Raw genomic sequence first — 27371 nt, 5'->3', positions numbered from 1 at the left:
AGCCCGGCCGGCGGGGCCGGTGCCGTCGGTGCGTGGCGGCGGCGGCGGGCGCGGGCAGAACTTGGCGGGGCGGGCGCCCCTGCCTCCGGGCGCGGCGGCGGCGGCGGCGGCGGCGGCGGCGGCGGCGGCGGCGGCGGCTGCGATTGGCTCAGGCGCCCATCCGGGGACTGGGCTCGGCGCTGCTCGTTCGCCCTAAAGGTACCAATATGGCGGAGGTGAGCAGGGAAACCGGGCAGGAGCGGCCGGGCGGGAGCGGGCAGCGGGCGGGCCCCGCGGCCCCGGGCCGGCGTGGGGGGCCCGGGCGCGGGGGCGGCGGCGCGGGGTCGGCGCGGGGGCGGCGGGCCGGCCGGGGGCGCGGGGGCGGTCTCCCTCCGGGACTAGGCCGCGGCGGCTCCGGCGGGGCCGGGCTGGGCGTCCGCGGCGGGCGGGCGGGCGCTGACGCGGGCCGGGCGGCGGAGCGGCGAGCCCCGCGGCGGCGGCTGCGCCACTGCCCCGCGGAGGAGCGCGCCCGGCGGCGCCGTGACGAGCGGGATGCGCGGCCGCCGGGCTCCGCGGGAGAAGAGCCGGACTGCCCGCCCCGCAGCCCGGGAGGTGCGGGCGCCCGCGGGGCGCGGCGGACCGGACCCTGGAGCCCGGCTCCGGGCGGGCTCGGCGGCCCTCCGCCTGGCGGGAGGGCGCCCGGCGAGCGGAGCTGCCCGGCCATTTCCCCCGGGACCCGGGAGCTGGGGGAGGGGGCGGCCGGAGCCCCTCGGCCGGGGCGGCCCGGGGAAGCTGGACGCCCTGGGAGGAGCCAGCATCCCCGGACCGAGGGCCGGCGCCCTGGACTTGGGAGAGAGGCTGGGGCTTACGCTTTGGTTTGGGGACGAGTGTCCGGTTCGAGCCGGTCTACGTTCGGGGCAGACGACAGCCTCGGAGTTGGGGCTGCCGGGCCCCGAGGGGCAGACTCGGTCTCGGAGGGAGAGCCCCTCGCCAGACGACGGATTGCGTTTGGGGGAGTTCCTTGGGGCCGTGGAGAGCTAAGGGGGAATCGGGGTACTCCCGAGATGCTGGGGACCGGGGACTGATGCTGCGAGGCGATGGCCCAGGGTGTTGTTGCTTCTCCGCTTTGTAACTTGCTGAGTTCCAAAAGGCGGCTTGGAATTGCCTGTTAGACTCCAAGCTTCGTCCCGAGTCTGCGAGTTTGTACACTGGGGACTCGGGGAGGAAGGCCAGGCAGCCAAGAGGGGGCCCGAAAGGGGCTGGGAGCGAGTGGAGCGCAGCTACGTCTTGCACTTTTTGGCAGCTGTGGAGGAGCTTTCGACTCCGCCCCCTCTGCGCCCTGTTGCCGGCGCTGCCTCTTTCCTGACTGTGTGATCTAACCTCACATTTTCTTTTTTTCTCTTTCTCGTAGGCTTCTTTTGGAAGTTCGAGCCCAGGTTTGTTCTATTTTATTGTCTCTTCGGTGGGTCCCAGAAGATAATGCCGACTGAAAGGCCTGTTGCTAAGGGATTCCGTTCAAAAATTTATCCTGGAGTTTTCTATCATTTTTTTTTTAATAATTTCAGTGCGCTTTTGGCAGTCAGATTGTTCGAGGAAGGGACAGTTATGCTCAATTTTATTTTCCTTGCATGTTAAACACCTTGTTCCAAAGCTGCTGACAGATGTTCCTTTAAGTAGTGTGTCTTTAATTCTCATAGGTCTCTTTCCCTCCAATCCCAGAACAGTCGGTCAACTTTCTACCAACTTAAGCAATTTAGTTTTCTTCGGAAAGTTGACGCTTTCTTAGAACTTTGGGCTGCTTAGATTGATTAGTAACCATAACTCTCCAGCTCTCCTTATTTTGTCTCTTTCTCGTAATTGAGAAATGGCTATAGATTGTGTTAAAATGGAGAATTAGGTAAAGCTGCCTTCAAATATAAAAACCGAAGACCTTCTGAGTTTAACACAGGAAAGAGGTGCTATGGGATTTTTGAACTGAGGCAGCCTTAGATCATCTTGTACATTTTCTTTTCTTTTTTTTTTTTTTTTTTTGTTTAAGCCAGAAGCCCTTGTCAGGATTTGGTACAAGCAAGGGATTCTCCCTGGAGCTCTGTGCTTAGATATATTACATTGAGTAGTTTTAGGACCTCCCTGAGGCAGGCCCAAGGAGAAGACCGCTTTTCTCATGTGCTAAAATGCAAAGATAACTTTGTCAATTTCTTATCCCTTTTCCAGCACCACTTATCTCTTTCCCCTCATAGGGTTCAGGAAAAGCACCTCTGAGCTACACAACCTCCCCTATTTTACAGTGGAAACTTTTTTTTTTTTTTCCTGAAGATGGAACCCAGGGGCCTTCTATGTCTGGGAGTGGGTCAATGGAGACTTTTAAATTACTCTGCTGAGTGTCACTAGTTACTAGTGGAATATGGATGAGCCTCCAAGTCTTTCTTTCCATGTTGCCTTACTGTGAACAGTTCATTTTTCTTGCTGTGTTACTTTTTGCATTTCGTTAATATTCAAGGTCTTTCCTTGATTATCAAGTAAAGGAATTATCATCAACACCAAATAGAAGGAATTGGTGGAGCCTGGCATGGATGCACACTTGTAATCCCAGTACTTGGGAGGCTGAGACAGGAGGATCCAGGTTCGCAGCCTCAGCTACTTAGTGAGGCCCTCTGCAACTTAATGAGACTCTGTTTCAAAAATAAAGAATAAAAAAATGAGCCAGGGTGTAGCTTGGAGGTAGAATGCCCCTGGGTTCAATCCCCAGCATCACACAAAAAAAGAAGGGATTGTTGATTATTTTTTTAAAATGGTTGTCTTTGTCTATATACTTAAGAGTTATCTTAAATATTTTCACTAATTTTGAGACAAACATTTCTTTATTATTGGTTTCAGGGAAAGAATATTTATGTACATGATGCCAAACATCTGGATGATAATGGAATTTTTTCATTTTACACCATTGTCTTTTTAAGAAGTTGCAACCTAAATAAAAAGCACAGGCATTGTGCTCTTGGTGTTTGAACAGTTAGCTGCTTTTAATCAGCCAGTTTTTAAAGTGAATTTTAGAGTTGGAAGGGACTCTTAAGTCATGTCAGCCTACCCTGTTTTTTTTTTAACAAATGAAAAACAAGCCAGGCCCAGGAAATTTAAATGATTTGCCTCAGGTCCCAGAAAATCAAGGACAAAGCCAGGACTAGACCCCCAAGCTCTTCTCTTTCATCCCTGACACTTAGCATCTGATAGAATTTGTGGGAGTTCCTCAGAAAAGAAAAAAATTTAATGGTACATGTTTTGTTTATGAGCTACTTAATAAATATTTATCTTTCTCTTTAAAATTGATAAGTCATACCTACTTCAACAGGTTTCTTAAATGAGCAGATAGTATTTTTCAACACTATAGATCATCATCATGTAAATTGTCTAAAGAAATGAATACCATAGAAATTATATTATTTTTAGAACTAATGATTCGAGTATTCAGCGCTTAGAATCAGAAATATTGAATTATATCTGTAGTTTTTCTATTGTAAAAATATTTTAGCCTAGTTCACTGTTTTGATAATGATCTCATACTGGGCTTAAATGTTTAAAATTTTTTAGATATAGCCGGGCGTGGTGGCGCACGCTTGTAATCCCCGCGCTTGGGAGGCAGAGACAGGAGGATCGCGCAGGTTCGAAGCCAGCCGTGCGCGCTGGCTTAGGAGACCCTGTTTCCAAATTTAAAAAATGTAAAAATAGGTCTGGGAGTGTAGCCCGGAGGTAGAAGGGCTTCCAGGAGCCCCAGTACCACCAAAAAAAAAAAAAAAAATAGATATTAGTTTGATGAAAACTGGATCGAGCTTTTTATGTTAATTATGCTTCTATCCACTTTTCTTCCCTGCTCTGAGAGTCATCGATCTAATTGGATTTGATATTAGAAGAAATGAATGGAGAGAATCCTGTTTTTCTTAAATTCTATTCCATTCTTTTGGGGTTATGAATTTTGTTAATTTTCTTTTATTTTGGAGCATCCTGCTCACTTCATGTTTGCTATTTAAAAGTGTTACAATGTTATAAACAAGTATTAATTGATCAAACAACTTGCAATGGGAAATATCTTCCAAAATCTTAAGATATGATTTTCTATGTTCCCTTTACATATCTTAATAAACTCTATTTGTAATCCAAAGTTAAGTATAGACTTACAGTTTAATGGCTTGCTGATTAATGCTAGAGAGCTGGAAGTATAGTTATGGATATATAATATGATTTTAGTGCTTTAAAAAACTGAACTGTTTGAAGAGCTGCTTCACAGAAACTTGTGTCTATCCTATAAACCAAGTTTTTGTAATTTTGTGTCTATTTGAGAGTTTGAATTTTGGTAGAATTTATATTTTCTTTTTCTAAAGTGTTAGCTTTAAGTGTTTTGTGGTGGTAGTGGTGGTTTGTTTTTGTTTTGTTTTGGTTTGGTTTTTTTCGGTACTGGGGATAGAACCCAGGGGCATTCTACCTCCGAGCTACACCCTCAGCCTTATTTTTTATTCTTTTTCTTGAAACAGGGTCACACTGAGTTCCAAAGGGCCTCACTAAGTAGCTGAGGCTGTCTGTGAACTGCCATCCTCTGGGATTACAAGTGTGCGCCACCACGCCTGGCTCAGCTTTAAGTTTGAATGGATTCTCGTGATGCCTTCTATTTATGAAAATTTAGACTTTCTGATATTTACTGTGTTTTTAAACAAAGTTTGACTGCTTTTCTATTAGAATGTTTATTTAAGTCCATGCTATTAAATCACTTTGCAAGTTGGACCCTTGTAAATATGTTTGTGAATTACTTTGCCTTGTTCTTTTGGTAATTTATATATCTTCTTAGAACCATCTGGTCTAACTTTATAACCTGTAAAATATGTAGTAAATTTATTTAATAAAACCCACAAAAAATTAGAAGGAATTGGCAGAACACAATTTTTTATTTTCTTTTGTAAATAGCCTTGTAAATATGTAAAATGATTGTTTCATTCCAGTTGGGTCTCTGTCTTCTGAGGATCATGATTTTGACCCCACTGCTGAGATGTTGGTCCATGACTATGATGATGAAAGAACTCTTGAAGAAGAAGAAATGATGGATGAGGGTAAAAACTTCAGTTCTGAAATTGAAGACTTAGAAAAGGTAAAGGTATCTTCTACTTGAAATAAAAATAGGATGCACATCTTTCTTTTTAGCATGTCACTGATCTCATTGTTTTGAGAGTAGCCCAAGTACTTTTTCATCTAATTCTCAAAGTGGTTTTTATACCTGTTAACTTAGTTTTTAAGCTTTTACCAGCACAGTGAAGTGCATGTAGTCATCATACAAATGAGAAAATTGAAGTATACAGGACCCTCGCTGCAGTTTTGAACCCTCGCCCAGTCCTCTTCATTATGTCACACTGTTCTGCTGAGGGTAGGACTTGAGTTTAGCTAAGTGCTATAGTATATACAGAGAAAGTCTTTTCCTTCAAATAGCTCAAAGTTGGTAGAATAGTATAAGGAAACTGATAAAGTTTACTATATTTTCAAATATAAATTAATATCCCATTCTTCAGTCCTATGTTAAAAAGTTGGCAGAATTGAGTGTAGTTTATAACTTTTTAAACCCAAAATCAACTAAATTCAAATGAACTATATTATAAACCTGCATTTATATTAAGAGGTTTTCATAGGGTAACATTAAAAAACTGCAGGATTATACTTATCTACAAATTAACCTAATTTGAACATTTCACATCAGCTTGGAATAAAGCTTTATCGAAGAATCTTGAATAATACTATCTTCTGAGTTCTTACATCTCTTTTTTTGACAAGGTAAAGCCCATTCTCATATAATTCTTACTATCTTTGTGAGGCAGGGGTGAGATACTCATTTCTTTCTTCGTGTTATTATACAGGGAAACAGAAAGCAGAGCCTCTAGGGCCTAGATTCCAGGTTTGCTTCAGTAACCTGACACATTCTAAGCAGGTTCAATAATTTGGCCTGTTAGTCCAACATGCAAGTTATATTTAGATTTATTCACTTACATATCGCCTATAAAAGCCAAACAGATTTAGGAATGTAAAGTAAAATTGCTGTGAAATACTCAAGTGGTAGAAGAAAGAAAGTCTTTTGCCTATCACTTCTTTCAGATGAATTATAAAATGGTGCCTGTTGATTAGAAAAGATACCCAAGAGTCTTGCTTCAGGCAATTCCTTCCTACTTCTTATGGGTGACTAGCCTTAGAATTACAGTCTAGCTGACATCACTAAGCTAAGGCCTGTGGTACATCCTGGGATTGTAGAAGTGAGCAATTTGACAATGTCCCTGAACTCTAAGAGCTTACTGTCCAATGTGGGATAGCAAGTGAGAACAAGATTTTTAACATGACACAACTGTGAAAGAAGGAAGCAGGGAGAAGTATGAGAATGTTTAATAAAAGTTGTTCAGCCTGGTGTAAAGGTTCGGGGAAAGCATCTTAACATAGACAGTGTCACCCTCCTCTAGTTGTATGTCAGAACAGTGCTGTGGGCATAGGGCAGAAGCCTCAGGTGGGATCATAGTACATCTTCCTGATAATGTTTGTTGTCAAAAGTATAGAGAATAGCAGTTTGATTACATGATGTTATTATGTAAAATTTTGTGAGGAATATGGTTAATATTGCATTTAACCATGTAAATGGCTATTTGCTAGTAAAATAATAGACCTAAATTGCATTAAATGTGTTAACTTAGTGACTATTTGAGTGTGGGTGGGGATGTTTATAGGCTGATAAAATTGTATTTTTTGGATTTTAGGTTTTATCCTTCTAGAGATCATAGTAATAATAGCGGTCTTGGTCTGTGTTCTACTCACACTAACTTAGCTTTCATATTCTTTTCCTCCTGTCCTAGAAGAACTTACCACATTCCAAGCTACCCATACCCCCCCATAATAAAATAATATATATATATTTTTTTACATAGAACCCTGAATTTGGAAGAAATTGTCTTTTGACCCTGCGTTGGCCTCAGTCGTTCTTTTATGGTCAAGTTTCAGGGATGTTTACATATTCTCTTCTCTCCTAGTCAGTTCTTAGCTTGGCTTTTTCCACCTTGTTGTTAAGTCACCAATAATTCCTGATTGCCAGATGCTAAGAATTCTTATCTGTCTTTTCTCTATTGATTTCTCTCTGGTATTTGACCCATGTGGCAACCCCTGGTTTCTCCATACTTGCTTCTTTAGCTTACAAAATTCTGCTTTCACCTACTCTCAGATGTTTTTGTCTCTCTGTTGTTGGGCTTTTCTTCCTTTAACAAATTTTTAGTTGATGGGATCCTGCAAGGCTTTAGCTACTGTCGTCTTATGCTATTTGCCCTTTCTGGGTTATGTCACTCAAGCCACCTGCGTCATCATTCACCGTAAACTTCATCTTTGTCGTTACAAGTGTTGTTTCAGTTTGTCTGGTGTTTCCATCTCAAAATGGTGCTACAGTCATCTAACTTTTCAGGCCAGAAATCTTTCAGTCCATTTAGTCCTTTGTCGCTTTCGTTCCCTCTATCAAATCAGTCAAGAAACTAATTGTTTTCCCCAAAAACATTTCTCTTCCTTACTTCAGACTCATTCTTCTGCTTTCCCTAGAGTGTTAATTCCAAAATACAAATTGTGTTTAAGATTTTTTAGCTATACACCATTGCCTATAAGGTAATATGTCTGAAAATGTGTCTAATAAAGCATAGACCTCCTCTCTTTCCTCTCTGCCCTCTCTGTGGGTGAGCTCATCAACTCCTGTGGCTTTAAATATCATCTAGATGCTAATGAATGCCAGATTTATATCTTTAGCCTAGCCTGATTCTCTGAGCTCCAGGCTCCTGGCCAACTTGACTTTTCTACTTGGATGTCTGATAGTTTTCTCAAACTTAACTTGTATCCTCTGCAGCACTCTTAATTTTTTTCTTTCAAAAACTCTTTTTTCTTTAGTTTTCTCACTAACTGCCAAGAGGTTACTATCCTCTATAGATAGTTGCTCACATAGAAGTCTGCAGACTTGTCCTTCCCGCCTTTACACCTAGTAACCCATTTGATAACATCCCAGAATGCACCTCATCTATCCACTCATTTCCATGTGTGTGCCACCACCCTAAGCCAGCATGAGGCCGAGAGAGTGGGCTTTGGATCACCCCTGCCCCCTCTGCCAACTTTTCTTCATGCAGCTATCCAGCATTTTAAGAAGAAATAATGTCATGTCATGCCAGTCCTCTAATTCTCCATTGGCTTTCCACTGCCCTGGGAATAAAGTCCAAATTCCTTTTCCTGGCTGTGGGGCCCTCTGTGATCTGTCCCTGCCTTTTTCACCGCTTGTGCTTCTCTTCATTCTATTCTCTGAGTTTTGGCTTCTCAGCGTAGTGAGACCTCAAGTTTGTCTTTTCCTTGGCCTGGAATGCTCTCCATGATACTGACATGTTTCAGACTTGAGTCCTCAGCTAAACATAGTTTTATGTCTTTCCCTGCTATCTCATGAAAGTAGATCTCCACTGTTATTTTGTATTCAGGGTTCTTTTGTGTTTTCTTTCCAGGTCCTCTTAGTTGGCAGTTCTGTATTTGTGTGTTGCTGGTAACCTCCAGACTGTCACCCATAGAAGGACAAGGCCTGTGTTTCATGCCAGCAGCTGGTATAGTGGCCTCCTGACCACACAGTGCTCAGTGTCCCTGATGATAGCCCATGTACCCTTGGGACACAGCCCTTACTTGTTAGAAGCCTTTTTTTTCTTAAGACTTAGCTCAGTGTTCACCCTCAGTGTATACCTCTCTACTCCATTACTGTTTTTTCTGAGTTACAGGTTTCTCTTTTCTGCATTTATGTTTTCATAGCACCAATTCCAGAATTGGGCATTGTAGCCATTATATTGTACTATAATTATTAATTTGTCAGTTAACTAGATTCTTTGAGGAGAAGGATTTTCCTGTAAATTTCTATATGCATAGCCAGTAACCCTCAGCAAAGTACCTAGAAGTTAATATAGAGGGGAAGGTAGACCATCAATGCTTAATAAGTGACAGTTGCCATCTTCCTAGCTCAGAGGGAATAACCTGTGACATTTTGGAGAAATGCTATCAGGTGGTTGGCTAAGCTGCAACCCAGTCACCTTTTCTAACTAATTTGAGCCAAAGGGAATGAGCTTCTGTAGAGAGGCCCAAAGTGGATTCCAGTCACCTTTGAGGGGTTCTTTGGTTTTGGAAAAAGTGGAGGTTTTGGTCTGTCCTGATCATTCATCTCATAGCAGAGGGTTTTGTTTTGTTTGAAATTGGTTTCAGTCCAGGCTGAAAAGATTCCACAAGTGATATGATTGTTAAGTCATTAGAAAAAGGTATGTCTGGGCATGGAGGTGAAGCTCCATGGTAGAGCACTTGCTGTGTGTGTGTGTGTGTGTGTGTGTGACAGACAGACAGACAGATAGGCAGACACCCCCTCAGTTTCATCCCTAGAACCAAGGGAGAAAAGGCCAAAAGAAAGCTATATGTCTCCTGCAAATTTCTGACTTAGCATTCTACCATATACCTTATTCTAAGTACATTTAGCCTGCTCTGTCTTCCATCAGGCACAGTGGTATCTAAGTTCCATTTTGCAAAGGGACCTTCAGAACCTGCACCCCTTTGGTCCTGGTGGTTGCCTATAACTCTAGTTGTGGCTCCTATCAGCTCACAGTGTGACCAACTGTGGGCACATTTTATACACTCTGCTTTTTTCACACTGTGCTGTAAGACTTACACGTTTTGTCTTGAAGGGAAAATTAAACTGAAGGGAATAATTAGGTTTATTTAGAAATAAACCTCTTAATTGATAGACAAAACATCTTAAAAATATTTAAGAAATTAACTAGTTTATGAGTATATTGTTTTGAAATTATATGTTAAAATGATAATTATAAATAGTTCTCTACACTAAACTAAAAACTATTTAAACAGGAAACAGAACACTTACATTCAGACAGACTCATTAAGGGGAACGTGGTGCTTGGGTGTCTGAGCCTGGCATGGGTGTCATAACACAGGCAGCACTGGAGCCAGAGTATAGTGTTATCAAAGCGCTGTCCATAACAGAACTTGGGAGACTGGGATCCAAACTTAGGACTAAGCTTCAGTTTCCTCACCTGTAAGGAGAGACTAATACAATTTTCATCAGATAATTGTGGGGAGAAGAAACTGCTATAAGAGCCAGGAGCAGTGCATCATGCCTGTGATCCCAGTACTTAGGAGGCTTAGACCAGAGGATTGAAGGTTTGAGGCACACGTGAGATAACTTAGACCCTGTTTCAAGATTTAAAAAAATTAAAAAGGGTTGAGGGTATAGCTCAGAGGCAGAACACCACTGGGTTCAGTTTCCAGTACTACAAAAAACAAAAACCCTGCACATATCTAATATAGTTGTAAGGATATAAAAAGATAATTGTACTTTGAATACAAACATGTAAATTTTGCTATTGTTAATAAATGTTCAGCCAAGGTCTTCTAAGTAACATGAATAAAACTAGTGGTTACCTTAATTGCAAGGAAACAAGCCAGAAATTACTTGAAGTTATTGGTTGGAAATATTTTCTAGGTAAATCTTTACACTAATGTGAAAGCTAAATAAAAGATCTTCACCAAGGCTGATAGTTGGAAGATTTTTTTAAGTAAAAGGATGGAAAATAAAAAGATGTTGGGCTTTTGATAATATATTAATAATAGCTCTAGGACTTTAGTTCTGTTTTTTTACCATAATACAAAAAGAAACTAAAACTTGGCCTTGATTGATACTGTTTTGATAATGTGCTTTATAAGCTTAAAGGCATCGCAGTTACCTGCAGTTCACAATACTGCAGTTCAGTATTGTGACGTCTGCTGAGCTCATGTTTGTGCTCTGTCCTGAACAGGAAGGAAACATGCCTCTAGAAGATCTACTGGCATTCTATGGCTATGAACATACAATTCCAGCAGTTACGAATTCCAGTGCAAACAGCTCCCCAAGTGAACTTGCAGATGAACTACCAGACATGACACTAGACAAAGTAAGTACTAGTGTTTAAAAGAAAGATTCAGAAAGCTGGGCGTGGTGGTACATGCTTGTAATCCCAGTACTTGGGAGGCTGAGACAGGAGCATCACAGGTTCAAGACTAGTGTCTTCAACTTAATGAAACTTTGTTTAAATAAAAAGTTAAATTTGGCTAGAGGTTTAGCTTGGAGGTAGATTGCCCTTGAGTTTAATATCCAGTACTACAAAAAACAGAAAGAAAGAAAAATTCAGGAGCTGCTACTATTAACTATTTTTATTAGTTTTTTTCTTAAAAAACATTGTATAATTCTGAAATGTAAACCTTGTATTGACCCATGTGTCTTATCATTTTGGTGACAAATTTAAACATTACTTGGCTTTGATCACACTATTTTAAGAATATTACTATTGTTTTAAGTGTAGTAAGAACTCTGCATGCTTGAGTAGTGCTTCCTCCCTTCAATTTTGCCTTATTTTGATCTGTAAATGCATGGATATATTCATTAATAAAAACCTCTGAAGCCTTTAAGTCAGCTGGTTTAGGTGTGGAGTGGTCAGAGAAAAGTTCTGTTTTCTAGGCTCTGAGAGTGACTGTGGCCTTAGTTCTAGGGCCGTGGTTACAGTCTCTAACATAGTAAGCTGATTGTGGGGAGGCCTCAGTTCTACCAACAGATCCCTGGAAAGCTCTTTGCCTTTTAGGCGTCAAGCAGGGAGAGGAACCCCCATCCTAGAACCTTTTTTTTTTTTTTCTTTTTGGCAGTACTGGGGATGGAAACCCAGGGGCATTCTACCTCTGAGATACACCCCCAGCCCTATTTTTTACTTTTTATTGAAAGAGGGTCTCACTGAATTACAAAGGGCCTCACTAAGTAGCTAAGGTTGTCCAAGATACTCCTGTCTCAGCCTCCCAAATGCTGGGATTACAAGCGTGTGCCACCGTGCCTGGCTAGAATCTTTTCTTGTTTCCCTTTTCCGAGAAATGGGATATTCATGTACCACACTCCTGAGTTTCCATAATCATTTAGTATGGAGTATCTACTGTATGCCAGGCACAAAGAATGAGTGTACACTTACATAAAGATTGATTCAAACTTGCTTCTTTTAAAATTATATTACTAATGCCGGACGTGGTGGCACACACTTGTAATCCCTGTACTTGGGAGGCTGAGATAGGAGGATTGCACAGGTTTGAAGCCAGCTGTGCTGGCTTAAGAGACCCTGTTTCCCAAATAAGAAAAGTATAAAAATAGGTCTGGGAGTGTAACCCGGAGGTAGAAGGGTTTCCAGGAACCCCAATACCACCTAAAAATAAAAATTAAAAAAATAAAATTATATTACTAGTCAGAGCTTTTGACTAGTTGGATTTTTTTTGGGGGGGAGCAGAGAGTAAATATAACTGGTAATCAGAAGTCTGATTTTGTTTTTTGTTTGTTTTTGAGATGGGGTCTCACTGTGTTACCTAGGCTGGCTACAGATGCTTGGGCTCTCATAGCTGAGGCTATAGGTATACACAACTGTGCTTGGTTAGAAGAGATCCTTTTTATTGTAAATTCACTGAAATTAGCTTGTAGCTTCATTTAAGTTCTTTGTTCATATCACAAAATAGGCAAATAGTTATAAGTGTATGATTGTATTCATAGTATTATTTAGCAGTATATCACTAAGCATATAACTGTTAAATATTTACACAAAGTAAATTACAGGAAAATTTCAAAGTTACTTTTCAAAACTAATACAACTTAAACTATTTACTATACTATAAAAACTCATAAAAAAGACATTTTTCTTAATACAATATAATCTTTTTAATGCTAACACCACCTTCCTATTCTTCCAGGAGGAAATAGCAAAAGACTTGTTGTCAGGTGATGATGAGGAAACTCAGTCTTCTGCAGATGATCTGACACCGTCTGTGACTTCTCATGAAACTTCTGATTTTTTCCCTAGGCCTTTACGATGTAAGAAACCCAAATATTACTATTTTTCTGCACAGTGTTAGGGAACAAACCCAGGTCTTCATGCATGCTAGGCAAGCATTCTTCCACTGCGCATCTCCAGCCCAGTTATTATTGATGAATAGTAGCAGTGATACTGCAGTTTGAGTATATTTTATTATGTTCAGTGGCTTATGTTAAAATATTCTAAATGTTTTATGTAGTTTAAGTAAAATATTAAGGTGGGTGTAGAGGTGCACACCTGTAATCCCAGTACTTGGCAGGCAGAGACCGGAGGATTCTAGGTTCAAATACAGTCTTAATAAATAGTGAGACTCTCGGCAACCTAGTGAGACCCTGTTTCAACAAAATACAAAAAATATTAAAAAACAGTAGCTTGGAGATAGAATGCCCCAGGGTTCAATCTCCAACACCACAAAAATAACAACAACAACAGCAACAACAACAACAACAACAACAACAACAACAACAACAATAATAATAATAATAAATGAAAATAAAAATAAAAAGCTGGGTGTGGTGAGGCTGAGACAGGAGGATCACAGGTTCAGAGCCAGCATCCATTACTTAGTGAAGCCCTTCACAACTTAGTGAGGGTCCTCTGCAACTTAGTGAGACCCTGTTTTAAAGTAAAGAATAAAAAATAGGGCTATGGGTGTAGTTCAGAGGTAAAATGCCCCTGGGTTCAATCCCCAGTATTTCAAAATCAAATTTAAAAAAAATTTAAAAATACTATTATAGTCTGGAAAATATTATAACCTTTTTATTGGGTTTGAGTTGAATTTATAGGATATTTAAAAATAGAAATATTGACTTAGTTTTGAAAGGCTATCCCCCCGCCCCAAGGCTCATCTGTTGCTATGATAACCTTAGTTCACTTAAGAGAGTTTTACAGACATTATTTTGGTTTCTGTTAAAAGGCCCTACTCTTCTGGTTTTAAAAACTTATCAGTGCTCAAAAAGTTTTTTTACTTTTAGGGATTCATTCTTTTTTTCTCCCTTTTAGTTCTTGGTGTTACTTTGGGTTTTGTTTTGTTTTGTTGTTTTTTTTTTGGTTTTTTTTTTTTTTTTTTTTTTTTTTTTGGTGGTACTGGGGTTCCTGGAAACCCTTCTACCACTGGGTTATATTCTCAGACACCTTTTTAAAATATTTTTATTTGGAAATAGGGTCTCTTAAGCCAGAGAGGCTGACTTCGAACCTGCACAGTCCTCCTGTCTCCGCCTCCCAACCACGGGGATTACAAGTGTACGCCATCACTCCCAGCTATTGGTGTTACTTCTTAACGTTTATCAGTAACATTGAAACATTTTTGGACCAAAATAAGTGTTTACATGCAATCTCACATATCCTTTGAGGTACTTTTATGGTAGAAATTTGTTCAGTTAACAAGTTCAAATACATATATGTATGAGTGTGTGCACAAAAGTGATTTTTTTTTTCTTGGTATCAGGGATGGAACTCAGGGGCATTGTACCTCCGAGCTACATCCCCAGCCCTAATTTTTTTTTTTTTTTTTTTTTTATTTTGAAACAGGGTCTCACTGAGTTGTGAAGGGCCTTGCTAGATAGCTGAGACCATCCACAAACCATGATCCTCTGGTCTCCTCCTCCCCAATGCTGGGATTGCAAGCGTGTACCACCATGCCCGGCTGCACAAAAGCAGTTTTAATGAATTTCGTATTAGCTATGTGTGTCTCCTAATAAGTGCTTTACTGTCTCTTTAGGGTAATTGTAGTGGTTTCCTTTTACTTCCCAATCTCTTTAATGTTAGACTGTGATTATCATAGGGACACTGTAGACTTTATTAGAGTTCTCAGTATCTTGTTTTGATCGTTGTGTAAATATTGCCAGTGTTGTATAATTATACTGATTTCAGTTATTCAACTTATTTTTAGTAAAAGTCTATATAGTAGGCATTCTCCCAGGTATTGCAAAAAATCATCAGTAAAACTCTTTTAATTTTCTTTTTAAGCAAATACTACATGTGATGGTGATAAGGAATCAGAGGTAGAAGATGTTGAAACAGACAGTGGTAACTCACCTGAAGATTTGAGGAAGGTAAGTTGAATTATCATCATAATCCAGTAGGCCATTTGGACTAAAGTACTTTGTAAAAAGAATAGATATAGATATAGATATGTTCCCCCTTTGGTGCTAGGGATGGAATCCAGGGGCATTCTACCTCTAAGCTACATCTTCAGTCCTACTTTATTTTTATTTGAAAGGAGGGTCTCCCTAAGTTGCTGAGAGCCTTGCTAATTTGCCAAGGCAGGCTTTGAATGTGAGATTCTTCTGTCTCAGCCTCCCAAGTACTGGGGATTACAGGTGTGTGCCACCATGCCTGGATCCTTTTAAAAATATTTCTGAAGTGGCCTATGTTAATTTTTTTGTTGCAAGATTAATTTATTTTGTATAAAAACTTCTTAGAAAAACTAATTAATGGCTGGGTATAGTGGCACACACTTGTAATCCCAGCATTTTGGAGGCGGAGATTCTTGGACAGCCTCAGCTACTTATCAAGGCCCTTTGCAACTCAGTGAGACCCTATTTCAAAAATAGAAAGACTAAAAAGTAGGGTTGGGGCTGTAGCTCGGAGGTACATGCCCCTGGGTTCCATCCCCAATACCGCCCCCCCCCAAAAAAAAAAATTATTAATGATTTGGGACTTTTTTCATTGTTCATTTTTAAAATATGTTGTTTTTACCTCCAAATTTTCCTATAGGAAATAATGATCGGTTTACAATATCAGGCAGAGATTCCCCCTTATCTTGGAGAATATGATGGTAATGAGAAAGGTAAGGAAAGCTTTTGATTTTGATAATGTATGGGTAGGCCAAACTCTACCCTCATATGCTTATTCAAATACCTGATTATATACTAAGCTTGACAATGGAAAAATAGATTTGGGACCAAAGGAACTTCCAGAATTGGAATATTCAGTCCTTACTTAGGAAAAATCTATCATAAGTGTGAGGCTCAGTGCCCTTCCCCCACACTAAGAGCTGTGCTTCTTAGCCATTGTGCTTACTCTCCACCCAAGTGCCACACACACCTTGGGAGCCAAGTATCTGCCTAGTAGCCATGGGTTCTTAGGTCAAACATAATGGAAGTCTGTTTTATCTGTTCTGCAAATTCAAGAGGGAACGTATGCCTTCCCTAACTTTTAAAGGAAGTAATTACATTCTTACCTGTCTTACCTATTTCAATTGTGACCAAGGAGTAAAGAAACTGGTTCCAGAAACTTCTCTGAAAGTCAGTCATAATGCTTAATTTTTAGCTTTGCTACTAACTGGGAATAATAGTGTCTGTCTTAAACAGAGTTGTGAATGTATAACACCACAATTCTTACATATAGTGAAGCTATGTGCAATTATTTTTATTAGCTATATTTATAAAATATTACACACTTGAAGATGGGTTTTATTGAAGCACTGAAATATTTGGACCATCCATAGTACTTTATTGTGTAAAGTAGAAGCTTTGAGTAAGGTGGTAGAATGTATTAATAAAATATAAACATTGTTTTAGTGACGTTTTGTCCATTAATGTATCAGTTACTAAGATAGTGTGGAAATTTTACTTCTTTTACTGTTTGCCCTTCTTTCTAAAAACTTCCCTAAGGAGATTTGACCAATCTGTCTCATCCTTTAAAATTCTCCTTTTGGAAAGAAATCAATAAAGGAAAAATATACCTTTCTTAGGCATTTTAATATTATCTGGTTTATATTTGTTGTTTATGTTTACAGTTTTAATCTCTGGGTATTCTCTACAGCCATTTAGGGAATTTGAGAGAAACTTTTAATGAGATTATTAGAGAATTTAATAGGTTATTTTTACCTCTTATTAGAAGAGTATGAGATATCTGTATGGGGTTCTACATTAGGCTCATCTAGGCATGGGAAGCCTTCTGATTGGTTAGTAAATCCAGTTCCTTACTTTGGTGACTGGAACTAGAAAATAAAGTCAAAACAAATATTTTTTTTCATACCAGTGAAAGGCACTACTTGCCCAGCAATTAAATTACTCGTGTTCTCAAAATCAGTTACTTGTCCTAGTCTGTAGCCTATCAAGGAATAGGAAGAATGGTTGGTGTACATTTTAAAGTGTGCTCACTTATTTTAATGTGTAAATGAAATTTTATTTATCAGCATATGAAAATGAAGACCAGTTACTTTGGCGTCCTGATGTGGTTTTGGAGAGCAAAGTTAAGGAGTATCTTGTTGAGACCTCATTAAGAACTGGAAATGAAAAAGTAATGGATAGGATTTCTGCAGGAACACACACAAGGGACAACGAACAGGTAAACCCATCTTCCGTTTGGAGCAGCAGCCAACTTATTGATTTCATATATTTGCTTGAAATAATGTATGTTGAATATATCTTTTTATGATTTTTGTGGGGGGTGGGGGCTGGGGATTGAACCTAGGGACATTTCTACCTCCAAGGTACACCCCCAGACCTTTTTTATTTTTATTTTGAAACAGAGTCTTGCTAGGTTGGTAAATCTCCCTACTTGCTGAGGCTGTCCTTGAACTTGCAATCCTATCTTAGCCTCCCAAGTACTGAGTGAGATTATAAGTATGCTATTCCATGCCTGGCTCTGTGATAATATTTTTTGAATTTGCAAAATATTGGTTTTTAAAAATTACCTCTATATATTGTGAATATATATGCACACAATATACTACACACACTATAGAGAGATAACTATTATAGTAGTTTTGTTTCTTGTCTTTTTTCTATATATACATATCTTACTTTAGATACCATTTGTATCCTTTTAATCAATTTCATTTTTCTTTGTCATTGAGAATTTAATACCTCATTCTTGATGACTATATTCCATTTTGTACTTTTAATATCTCCTAAGTATTCTCTATGAATTTCATTTAGGAAGGGACTAAAAGTTAATACCACTGGGCTTGGTGGTGCGCTCTTGTAATCCCAGCATTTGGGAAGCTAAGACAGGAGAATCACGGTTTGCGGACAGCGTCAGCTACTACTTAGTGAGGCCCTTTGCAACTCAGTGAGAGCCTGTTTCAAAAAAAATAAAGAATAAGCTAGGCATGGTGGCACATGCTTGTAATCCCCGCACTTGGGAGGCGGAGACAGGAGGATCCTGCAGGTTCGAAGCCAGCTGTGCTGGCTTAAGAGACCCTGTTTCCAAATGAAAAAATATAAAAATAGGTCTGGGAGCGTAGCCCGGAGGTAGAAGGGCTTCCAGGAACCCCAGTACCACCACCAAAAAAAAAAAAAAAAAAAAAAGAATAAAAAATAGGACTAGAGGTGTAGCTCAGAGGTACAATGCCCCTGGGTTTTATCCCCAGTACTGCCAAAAAAAAAAAAAAAAGGTTAAGACCCATTAAGACCATATATAAATTTGGTTGAAGAACATTTGTTCAACACTTTGTATTCGTAGATACAGAACAATCTACTAATGACATGTGGGAGGATTCCTTGTTAAAGGCTTTTTGAATGCCCTTCATTTTGCCCTTCTGACGTCATTTTACCCCTTTGTATACTTTTTAATTTTGTACTGTTTACCCCAACCTAGGTGATCCTGACTAGTTGAATTTCCAAGTAACATAAAGAAGTTGTACTAGCTTAGTGTTAAAGTAGCTTTGTCAGCTGTCAAAAAGAAATCCCATTGAAATTTTGTATTGATAGTTCTATAGATTATTTTGGAAAAATTAATACATTTAAAACATTAAAGCTTGCATTGCAAGAATATCATTTGACTATTTATTTATTTGACTTTTCTTTGGTACTGGTGATTGGACCAGGGGCGTTCTGCTTCTTAACTACACCCCCAGACCTATTTTATTTTATTTTTTATTTTGAAAAAGGATCTAAGTTACTGAAGGCCATGCTAAGTGGCTGAGGCTGTTTGCAAACCTGTGATCCTCCTGTCTTATTCCTCCCAGGTACTAGGGTTACAAGTGTGTACCACCATGCCTGGCTATTTGACTTTTTTTATGTGTGTGTGGTGCTAGGGATACAACCCTGGAGCATTCTACCTCCAAGCTATACTCCCAGCCCTATTTTTTATTCTTTTTTGAAACAGGGTCTCACTAAGTTGTGGAGGGTCTCACAAAGTACCTGAGGTTGGCTGGGAGCTTGATTCTCCTGTCTCAGCTTCCCAAGTACTGGGATTACAAATGTGTGCTACCACACCTGGCTTTTTTTATTTGACTTTTTGTTTTTTTCCCCAGTACTGGAGATGTTGAACCCAGGGACATTCTACTTCTGAGCTATACCCCCAGCCCTATTTTTTATTCTTTATATCGAGACAGGGTCTCACGAAGTTGCAAAGGACTTCACTAAATAGCTGAGGCTGGCCTCGAACCATGATCCTCCTGTCTCGGTCTCCTGAATGCTGGTATTACATGGTTGTACCACCATGCCCAGCATTTGACATTTAATCACTCATATTTTTTATGTTTTTTAATATCACATGCATCTCTTTATTCTTCAATATCTTTTTGTCTGTGTACATATATTTAATACATTATTATTTTAAATATTAAATATATTAATATATTATTAATATTAAATATTAAATTATAGATATAATGGAGATATTAAATATCTCTATTGTATGTATAACTTATTGTTAATATATAAAATTAATGAGAAATTAATTTTCAAAATTTGTTTTCTCTTAAGCTATTGAAGCCATTTGATTTCTTTTAGTTCTTTTAGGTTTTCTAGTATTTAATAAAATTATTATTTTTATTGACATGACATACGTTTATGAGGTTTCCTAGTTTTAAAATAATTTTAAGGTTTTCGTGTTAAGAAAGGTTTAATATATGCTTTCTTGTCATAGCAAGGCAGTGTCCATAACTATTACATATATCACATATATGTAATAAATATATATACATATATAAATAAATGTATTTTAACTACTATGGTTTTAGTCTTTTTATAAAAATTAAAAATGGATATTGACTTATCAGGTGCTTTTTTTGACAGTTATTGAGATGATTTCTGTTTAATGTAACCTATTGATGTATCAAAAGATTTTTTTAAGCCAGGCGTGGTGGTGCATGCTTGTAATCCCAGCATATGGGAGGCTGAGACCAGAGGATCACTGTTCGCGGACAGCCTCAGCTAATTATTGAGGCCCTTTGCAACTCAGTGAGACCTGGTTTCAAAATAAAAGAATAAAAAATAGGGCAGGGGGTGTAGCTTGGAGGTCAAATGTGCACATACACTAAATAAATAATAAATAGAGGAATTTCTCAGTGAGAAGGCCAAACAATTAAAAAATGTCAGTAATAATATTGGTAGATGGCGTCTGAGAGGTAGAGTAAGAATGAATAAATTCATAAGGTACCTGATTCAATTTGCAGGACAATTATGTAGACAAAATACCTGGTCAAATATATCCTCAAATGTCAAGAAATCAAAAAGCATATCAGCCAGTGTTTGTAAAGACCTTTACAGTGTACCTGTTTTCTTTAAGTACTGTTAGATATGAACTGTTAACAGTTTTTACTGAAAAATTTCCCCCTCTTTCTCCCCTAGGCATTATATGAACTTCTCAAATGTAATCACAATATAAAGGAAGCCATTGAAAGGTACTGCTGCAATGGAAAGGCATCTCAAGGTAGGAAACTCTTGGATTCAAGAGAGGGAAGTGTTAGGGGATGGCCATTGGGATATGAATAAGTATAAAGGACAGAGCAATCCTGTGACACTTTTTGTAAAATCTGTGTTCACATTCCTAGCAAATAATTTTTTCCTTTTCTTGCCCTCTATTTTTAGACGTACCAGAGATTGTTCAAATACAAATTAGTTACCCCCTGTCACCTCTACTTTCTTGAAGAAATAGTTACAGAACAAAGCAGACCCCAGAGATGACAATATATCCAAAGTAATTAAAAAGAATAATTTCATAATTTCATTGAAAGAAATTTGTTTTTTTCTTTTTTAAAAAAAGACAATGAAAAGGAGATTGAGGATTAAGAGAGAGATGTATAATATATTCTGTTGAATTTATTTCAAGAAGTGTATTTTTAATAATTATGTAATAGCATTTTATACTGCTTGGTTTTGTTTTTGTGTGTCAAGGAAAATGATTGACTTTTAGTTTTTTTGTCATTATACAAATGGATTGCATGTACCTTGGCTTTTATCACGTTTATATAGAGTGAAAATAATGTTAACAATATTATATAAATGGCTTGGAAAAACAGAAAATAATACATTTAAATTTGTAGATTGAGATACTCAATTGAAATACTTTGAATTTACTTCTTTGAAAAAATTTCTTTTAAGCTGTTAATTATTTTAAGCGTCAAAGCTCTCAAAACGTAAATACTGTTTTTATTCTTAGTTCAAGTTATTTTCCACCCTTATTGTAGACTAATGTTAATGACTTAGGGATTTGGTCCCCAATATCATTAAGTGAAGTGGTTCAGAAATAAAGGGAAATAATAAACTAATTCTTAAGTCTAGGCTGTGATCTTTTGAAGATCTTCCAGGTATCTTCATCAACTAGATTTTTATTCATGAACATTAATACCTGCTGGGAAATTTCATGGGATTTAATATTTTGGGAGCATGGACTGTTTCTTTTTTTTTATATTTTGATAGTATAGCACTCACATATTGACTTTCAATAAATCAGTAAATATATATTGCTTATGTGATCTTTATGTGGTCTCTAGAGATTTTATGTGGTCTCTAAAGAATTTATGGTTTTGATATAAGATCAAAATGAGGCCTCTTTTATTTCATAAAGAAAATAGCCACCAGGCATGGTGGCATATACCTGTAATCCCAATACTTGGGAGGCTGAGACAGGAGAATCACATGTCCCCAAGCAACTTAATGAAATCTTGTTTTAAAATAAAAAAATAAAAAGGTCTGGTAGTGTACCTGGAGATAGAATGCCCCTGGGTTCAGTCCTGAGTACCAAATTTTTCAGTACTAAAAAAAGAAGAAAAAAAAATAGCTCATTTTCTTCTTATTTAAAAATATTATATGCTCCTCATTTTCAAAAGTTGGGAAAACATGCACAAATTATTTAAAACACATTAAATTTTTATCCCATAATGCAGAGTAAAAATATGTTTATATTTTTATAATCTAGATTAGTAGTATGCATGCTTTTGGTAATCTTTTCTGAAATCTCTTACTTACAAAATTTGTATGAATGTCTGCGTGTATGTGTGTGGACATGTGTGAGAGGGATGATGAGTTTATGGTCTTTTATTGGGAAAACATACTAGAAATCAGTGATTCACATCAAAAAGTGTTGAGGCCAATGAATTTGGTTAAATTTTTTTTAGAAGGAATGACTGCATGGACTGAAGAAGAATGCCGGAGCTTTGAGCATGCACTCATGCTTTATGGAAAAGACTTTCACCTAATACAGAAGAATAAGGTAAGTTAGGGAAATCAGTATAGAAAAAGTTACTTACCAATTACAGTGAAATAAGACTCATTTATAAGTCATTTGAATAGGGAAAAAAGCAACAGTTTGTTAATGATTTCTTCTACTGGAATTTCTAATATTACTCTAAACATGATTGGAATTTGCTCATATATGCCACAACATGCTCATGGGATGACTGATAGTATATTCACATTATCTTCTGGCATAAACAGTTATAATATTCAACTCACAGAAAATGGATTCACTATATTTTTCAGGAAGTCTTACCTCTTCCAGTTATTCCTTGACCTTCACTTCCTTCCAAGCTATTCAGAGGTTAGTGGCCTCAAAATGTTTCTGTTCAGCAGTGAGAACTGCAGTTGCTGAAAAAAGAAACATTGTTACTAAAAGCAACTAAAATATATTCTAAGAACACCAAATGCTGGCAGATACTTGGAGCAACAGAAATTCTCATTCATTGCTGGTGGGAATACAGAATGAATGGTACAGCCACTTCTTGGAAGCTGGATTGGCAGTTTCTTATAAACAGTCATGATCTTACTAAATGACTTAGTAATCTTGCTTCGTGGTATTTATCCAGATGGATTAAAAACATAATGTCCCTACACACAAATGTTTAGAGTAGGTTTTAATAATAATTACCAAAACTTAGAAGGAACCAATATTGCCTTCACAGTGAATGGTTAAATAGGAAGAACTGTGGCATATCTAGATAGGGGGATTTTATTTGGCACTAAAAAGAATGAGCTATCATGCCACAAGGTGAGATGAAAAATCCTAAATATCTATTACTAAGTGAAAGAAGCTAGTCTGAAATGGCTCCCTACTACAGAAATCAACTGTATGACATTCTGGGAAAGGCAGCCTATGGACGTAGTAATTAAATCACTAGTTAGCAGAGGTTAGGCAGGAGGGAGAATGAATAGGCAGAAGACAGTAGATTTGAAGGGAAGTGAAACTACTTGCTATGATACTATAATGGTGGTGTCAAGACCCATAGAGTATACAATACAGGTGTGAGCCCTACTGTAACTACAGACTTAGGGTGGCAATGATGAGTCATTGTTAATTTTTAACAAATGTATCATTTGGGTGTGGGATATTGATAGTGAGGGAAGCTATCTACACATGTGTGGAAGCAGAAGAATGTGAGAACTCTGCAGTTTTTTGCTCATTTTGGTGTGTCTTAAAGCTACTTTTTATAGATGAGAGGTCTGTCTAGATTTTTTCCCCCTTTGACATGTGAGTATCAAGTTATTCTGGTACCATTTGTGGAAAAGACTGTCCTTGCTCCACTGAATTGCCTTTACTCCTTGATCAAAGATCACTTGACTAAGCTGTACATGGTGGTGCATGCTTGATTTTTTTTTTTTTTTTTTTTTTTTTTTTTTTTTTTTTTTTTTTTTGTCCTAGTGGCACTGGGGATGGAACCCTTCTACCTCTAGGCTGTACTCCTAGAGCTATTTTATATTTTTATTTGGAAACAGGGTCTCTTAAGCCAGCGAGGCTGGCTTTGAACCTGTAGGATCCTCCTGTCTCCGCCCCCCAAGTGGAGGGATTACAAAGCATGTGCCACCACGCCCGGAAGTGGTACATTCTTGTAATCTCAGTACTTAGGAGGCTGAGATGGGAGGATTGCGGGTTCAAGACCAGCCTCAGCAATTTAGCAAGAGATCCAGTTTTCAAAAACAAAATTATATTTAAAAAGTAAAAAGGGCTAAGGGTGTAGCTTGGAGGTAGAATGCCTCTGGGTTCAGCCTTCAATATTACAAAAATAAACATGAATAAATAAATTGACTGTGTGTGGGTATAATTCTGGGCTCTTCTGTTCATCTGTTTGTTCATTTACTGTTTTGATTACTACAGCTTTATAGTAAAGTATTGAAGCTAGGTAGTATCATTTATTTGACTTTTCCTTCAATATTGTGTTGGCGATTTTTAGTCTTTTGCCTTTCCATACACAATTATTCTGTTACGATCTACAAAATAATTTGCTAGGACTTTTTTTTTATTGGGATTGTACTGAATCTGTAGATCAAGTTAGAAAGAACTGGTATCTTAACAATACAGTCTTCCTGCCCACCAACATAGAATCTCTATTTAGTTGTTCTTTGATTTTTTTTTTATCATAATTTGGTAGTTTTCATCATATAGGCCTTACATAACTTTTGTTATATTTATACTTAAGTATTTAATGGGGGGGGGCTAGTGTAAGTATTATTTTTAATTGCAAATTTCAATGGTCATTACCAGTACATAGGAAAGTAGTTGACCTTTGTGTTCTAATCTTTTTTTTTTTTTTCAGAACTGGGGATGGAAACCAGGGGCATCATACCTCTGAGCTGCTCCTCCAGCCCTATTTTTTAGTCTTTTTATATTTTGAAACAGGTCTCACTGAGTTGCAAAGGGCTTTGCTAAGTAGCTGAGGCTGTCTGGGAACTGCAATCCTCCAGTCTCTGCCTCCTGAATGCTGGGATTACAAGTGTGTGCCAACACTCCTGGCTTTGTGTTCTAACCTTAAATCCTGCAATCTTATTATAATTGCTTACCACTAATTTTGTAGATTCTTTGAGAACTTTTACATAGATAATTATGCCACTTTAGAACAGTTTTTTTCTTCCTTTTTAATCTGTATACCTTTTATTTCTTTTTCTTGTCTTCTTGAATTGACTGTATCTTCAATTATTATTATGTCAAAAATTTCATGCTTTTTGTATGCAAGAAAACCTAATGTTTTCTCAAAGATAAGATGAGGTGTTTAATGTAGTGACTAGATAAACATTTTGTAAGAAGTCTGGGTTTTCCTTTTAAGTCAAAGTAAAACCATTAGTTTTGCAATGACTTGTCAAATTTATTCTATCCATTCATTCCATAAACAATTATGTCCTTCCACTTACCAGATACTGTTTTAGGCACTAGAAATACATCAATGAATAAGACAGAAAAGGTCTGTGGCTCCAAGAAGCCTGCATTCTCTACGAAGACTTAGAATTAATGATGTTTATTGAAAGGTATACTGTATTTCTTGGATTAAAAAGCTTGTTCCTGTATTAGTTATCTTAAATCAGAGCTCATGAATCAGGATAGAAATTCTAACACTCTTTTACTGGGTGCTGATTAAGCAGGGAAGAAAGTGTTTATTGGATAAAGATAAAGAGTTTTGTCCAGATGTCTGAACGCATACTTGTAGCCATATGCAAGTTAGAGGAGCCCTAGTGTGTGAGGCTCAGAAGTTATTACTACCAAAACCTGCTGAAGCTAAGAGCCACAGGTCGGCAGGGAAAAGCCTGGCTTTTAACTAGCTGATCATCTTACATTCTCGGTGCTATAGGTTGCTTATCCCTTTGCCAAGGGTTCTTAATCTTTTTTGAATAAAGGAACCCTTTTATAATCTAATGAGGCTGTGTTTCTTCTCCCCAGAAAATTGTACCTGCATATAATTTGGGGGATTAATAGATTTCATTGAAAACCATTCACAAACCCTTTGGAGCTGGTTAATCCAGGAGTGAGAATCTCTGCTATAGTTAGTCACAGAGTTCAATTTAGAAAAGAAAGGATGATAGAATGTCAGGATTTTCAGTAAACATGGAAGATAATTTATGGATACACATTACTTTAAAAAATAATACAATGTGGTTTTTAAGAAAAAACAGCCCAAAGGCTGTTTTTGAAAACTGCCTTATCATATATAAAGACATTTTAGTAATAAAAGTGTTCAGAATTTCATAATTGCCAGCCAGGCGTGGTGGCGCATGATTATAATCCCAGTGCTTGGGAGGCTGAGACAGGAGGATTCAGGTTCGCAGCCCACCTCAGCAAATTAGTGAGGCCCTCTACAATTTAGATTCTGTTTCAAAATAAAGAATAAAAAATAGGGCTGGGGATTTAGCTTGGAGGTCGAATGTCCCTGGGTTCAATCTTATGTATTGCAAAAAAAAAAAAAAAAAGATTTTCAGAATTGCCAAAATAGAAAATAAGACCGTGGATGGAAGTTCCGGTGTTTTGGGGGAATAATTGTTAAAATATAGGTTGGGTGTATTGGTTTATTTTTAAAACCTACCTTTTTTTATTAGGTGAGAACTAGAACCGTTGCTGAATGTGTTGCATTCTATTATATGTGGAAGAAATCTGAACGTTATGATTACTTTGCTCAACAGACAAGATTTGGAAAGAAACGATACAACCATCACCCTGGAGTTACGTAAGTCTCATGGTCTTGACTTCAGTGACTTTGTTTTTAATTATTATATACAGTCATAAAGTTATTGGTCTTTATATTTCAGGGATTATATGGATCGTTTGGTAGATGAAACAGAAGCTTTGGGTGGGACAGTCAGTTCTTCAGCCTTAACATCTAATCGGCCTGAGCCTATTCCTGATCAACAGCTGAACATTCTCAATTCTTTCACTGCCAGTGATTTGACAGGTAAAATGAAGATCTTGATGCATTCTTTAGTATAGCATGGTACAAAATAGTGTGCTCTTTGCTTCACATGAAAGGGCAATTTACTCAAACCATTTTCCATTTCTTTTTAGCTTTGACCAACAGTGTGGCAACCGTCTGCAACCCCGCGGATGTGAATTGTTTGGATGATAGCTTTCCTCCACTGGGCAACACACCTCGTGGACAAGTAAATCATGTGCCTGTTGTAACGGAGGAGTTACTCACCCTGCCCAGTAATGGGGAAAGTGATTGTTTTAATTTATTCGAGACTGGATTTTATCACTCAGAGTTAAACCCTATGAATATGTGCAGTGAAGAATCAGAAAGACCAGCAAAGAGATTGAAAATGGGCATTGCTGTCCCTGAATCCTTTATGAATGAGGTTTCTGTAAATAATTTGGGAGTGGACTTTGAAAATCACACACATCACATCACCAGTGCCAAAATGGCTGTCTCTGTAGCTGACTTTGGCAGCCTGTCTGCCAACGAGACCAATGGTTTCATCAGTGCCCACGCCCTGCATCAGCACGCCGCCCTTCACTCGGAGTGACGCGAGTGAGGAGCCCAGAGACGCTGGGTGTGCAGTACCAGTAAACTTG

General features: G+C 38.3%; 1 protein-coding gene across 1 annotated transcript; it reads left to right on the top strand.

Moving 5' to 3' along the window:
• Positions 1-531: 531 nt before the first annotated feature.
• MIER3 (MIER family member 3) lies at positions 532-27322 on the top strand (the record flags this gene model as incomplete). The annotated part of the gene is made up of 13 exons (XM_080719707.1): positions 532-591; positions 1391-1415; positions 4965-5110; positions 10845-10979; positions 12802-12922; positions 14892-14977; positions 15642-15714; positions 17068-17219; positions 20453-20534; positions 22222-22316; positions 26402-26529; positions 26612-26754; positions 26865-27322. 13 exons carry the CDS (start codon positions 532-534, stop codon positions 27320-27322), a joined length of 1704 nt encoding a protein of 567 aa, XP_080575833.1.
• Positions 27323-27371: the final 49 nt, after the last annotated feature.

This window comes from Muscardinus avellanarius, assembly GCF_963383645.1.
Source record: "Muscardinus avellanarius genome assembly, chromosome: 1".
In the NCBI taxonomy this organism is placed as follows: domain Eukaryota; kingdom Metazoa; phylum Chordata; class Mammalia; order Rodentia; family Gliridae; genus Muscardinus; species Muscardinus avellanarius.
The sequence above is the reverse complement of the archived record's forward strand: the minus strand, read 5'-3'. Positions and strand labels throughout refer to the sequence as shown.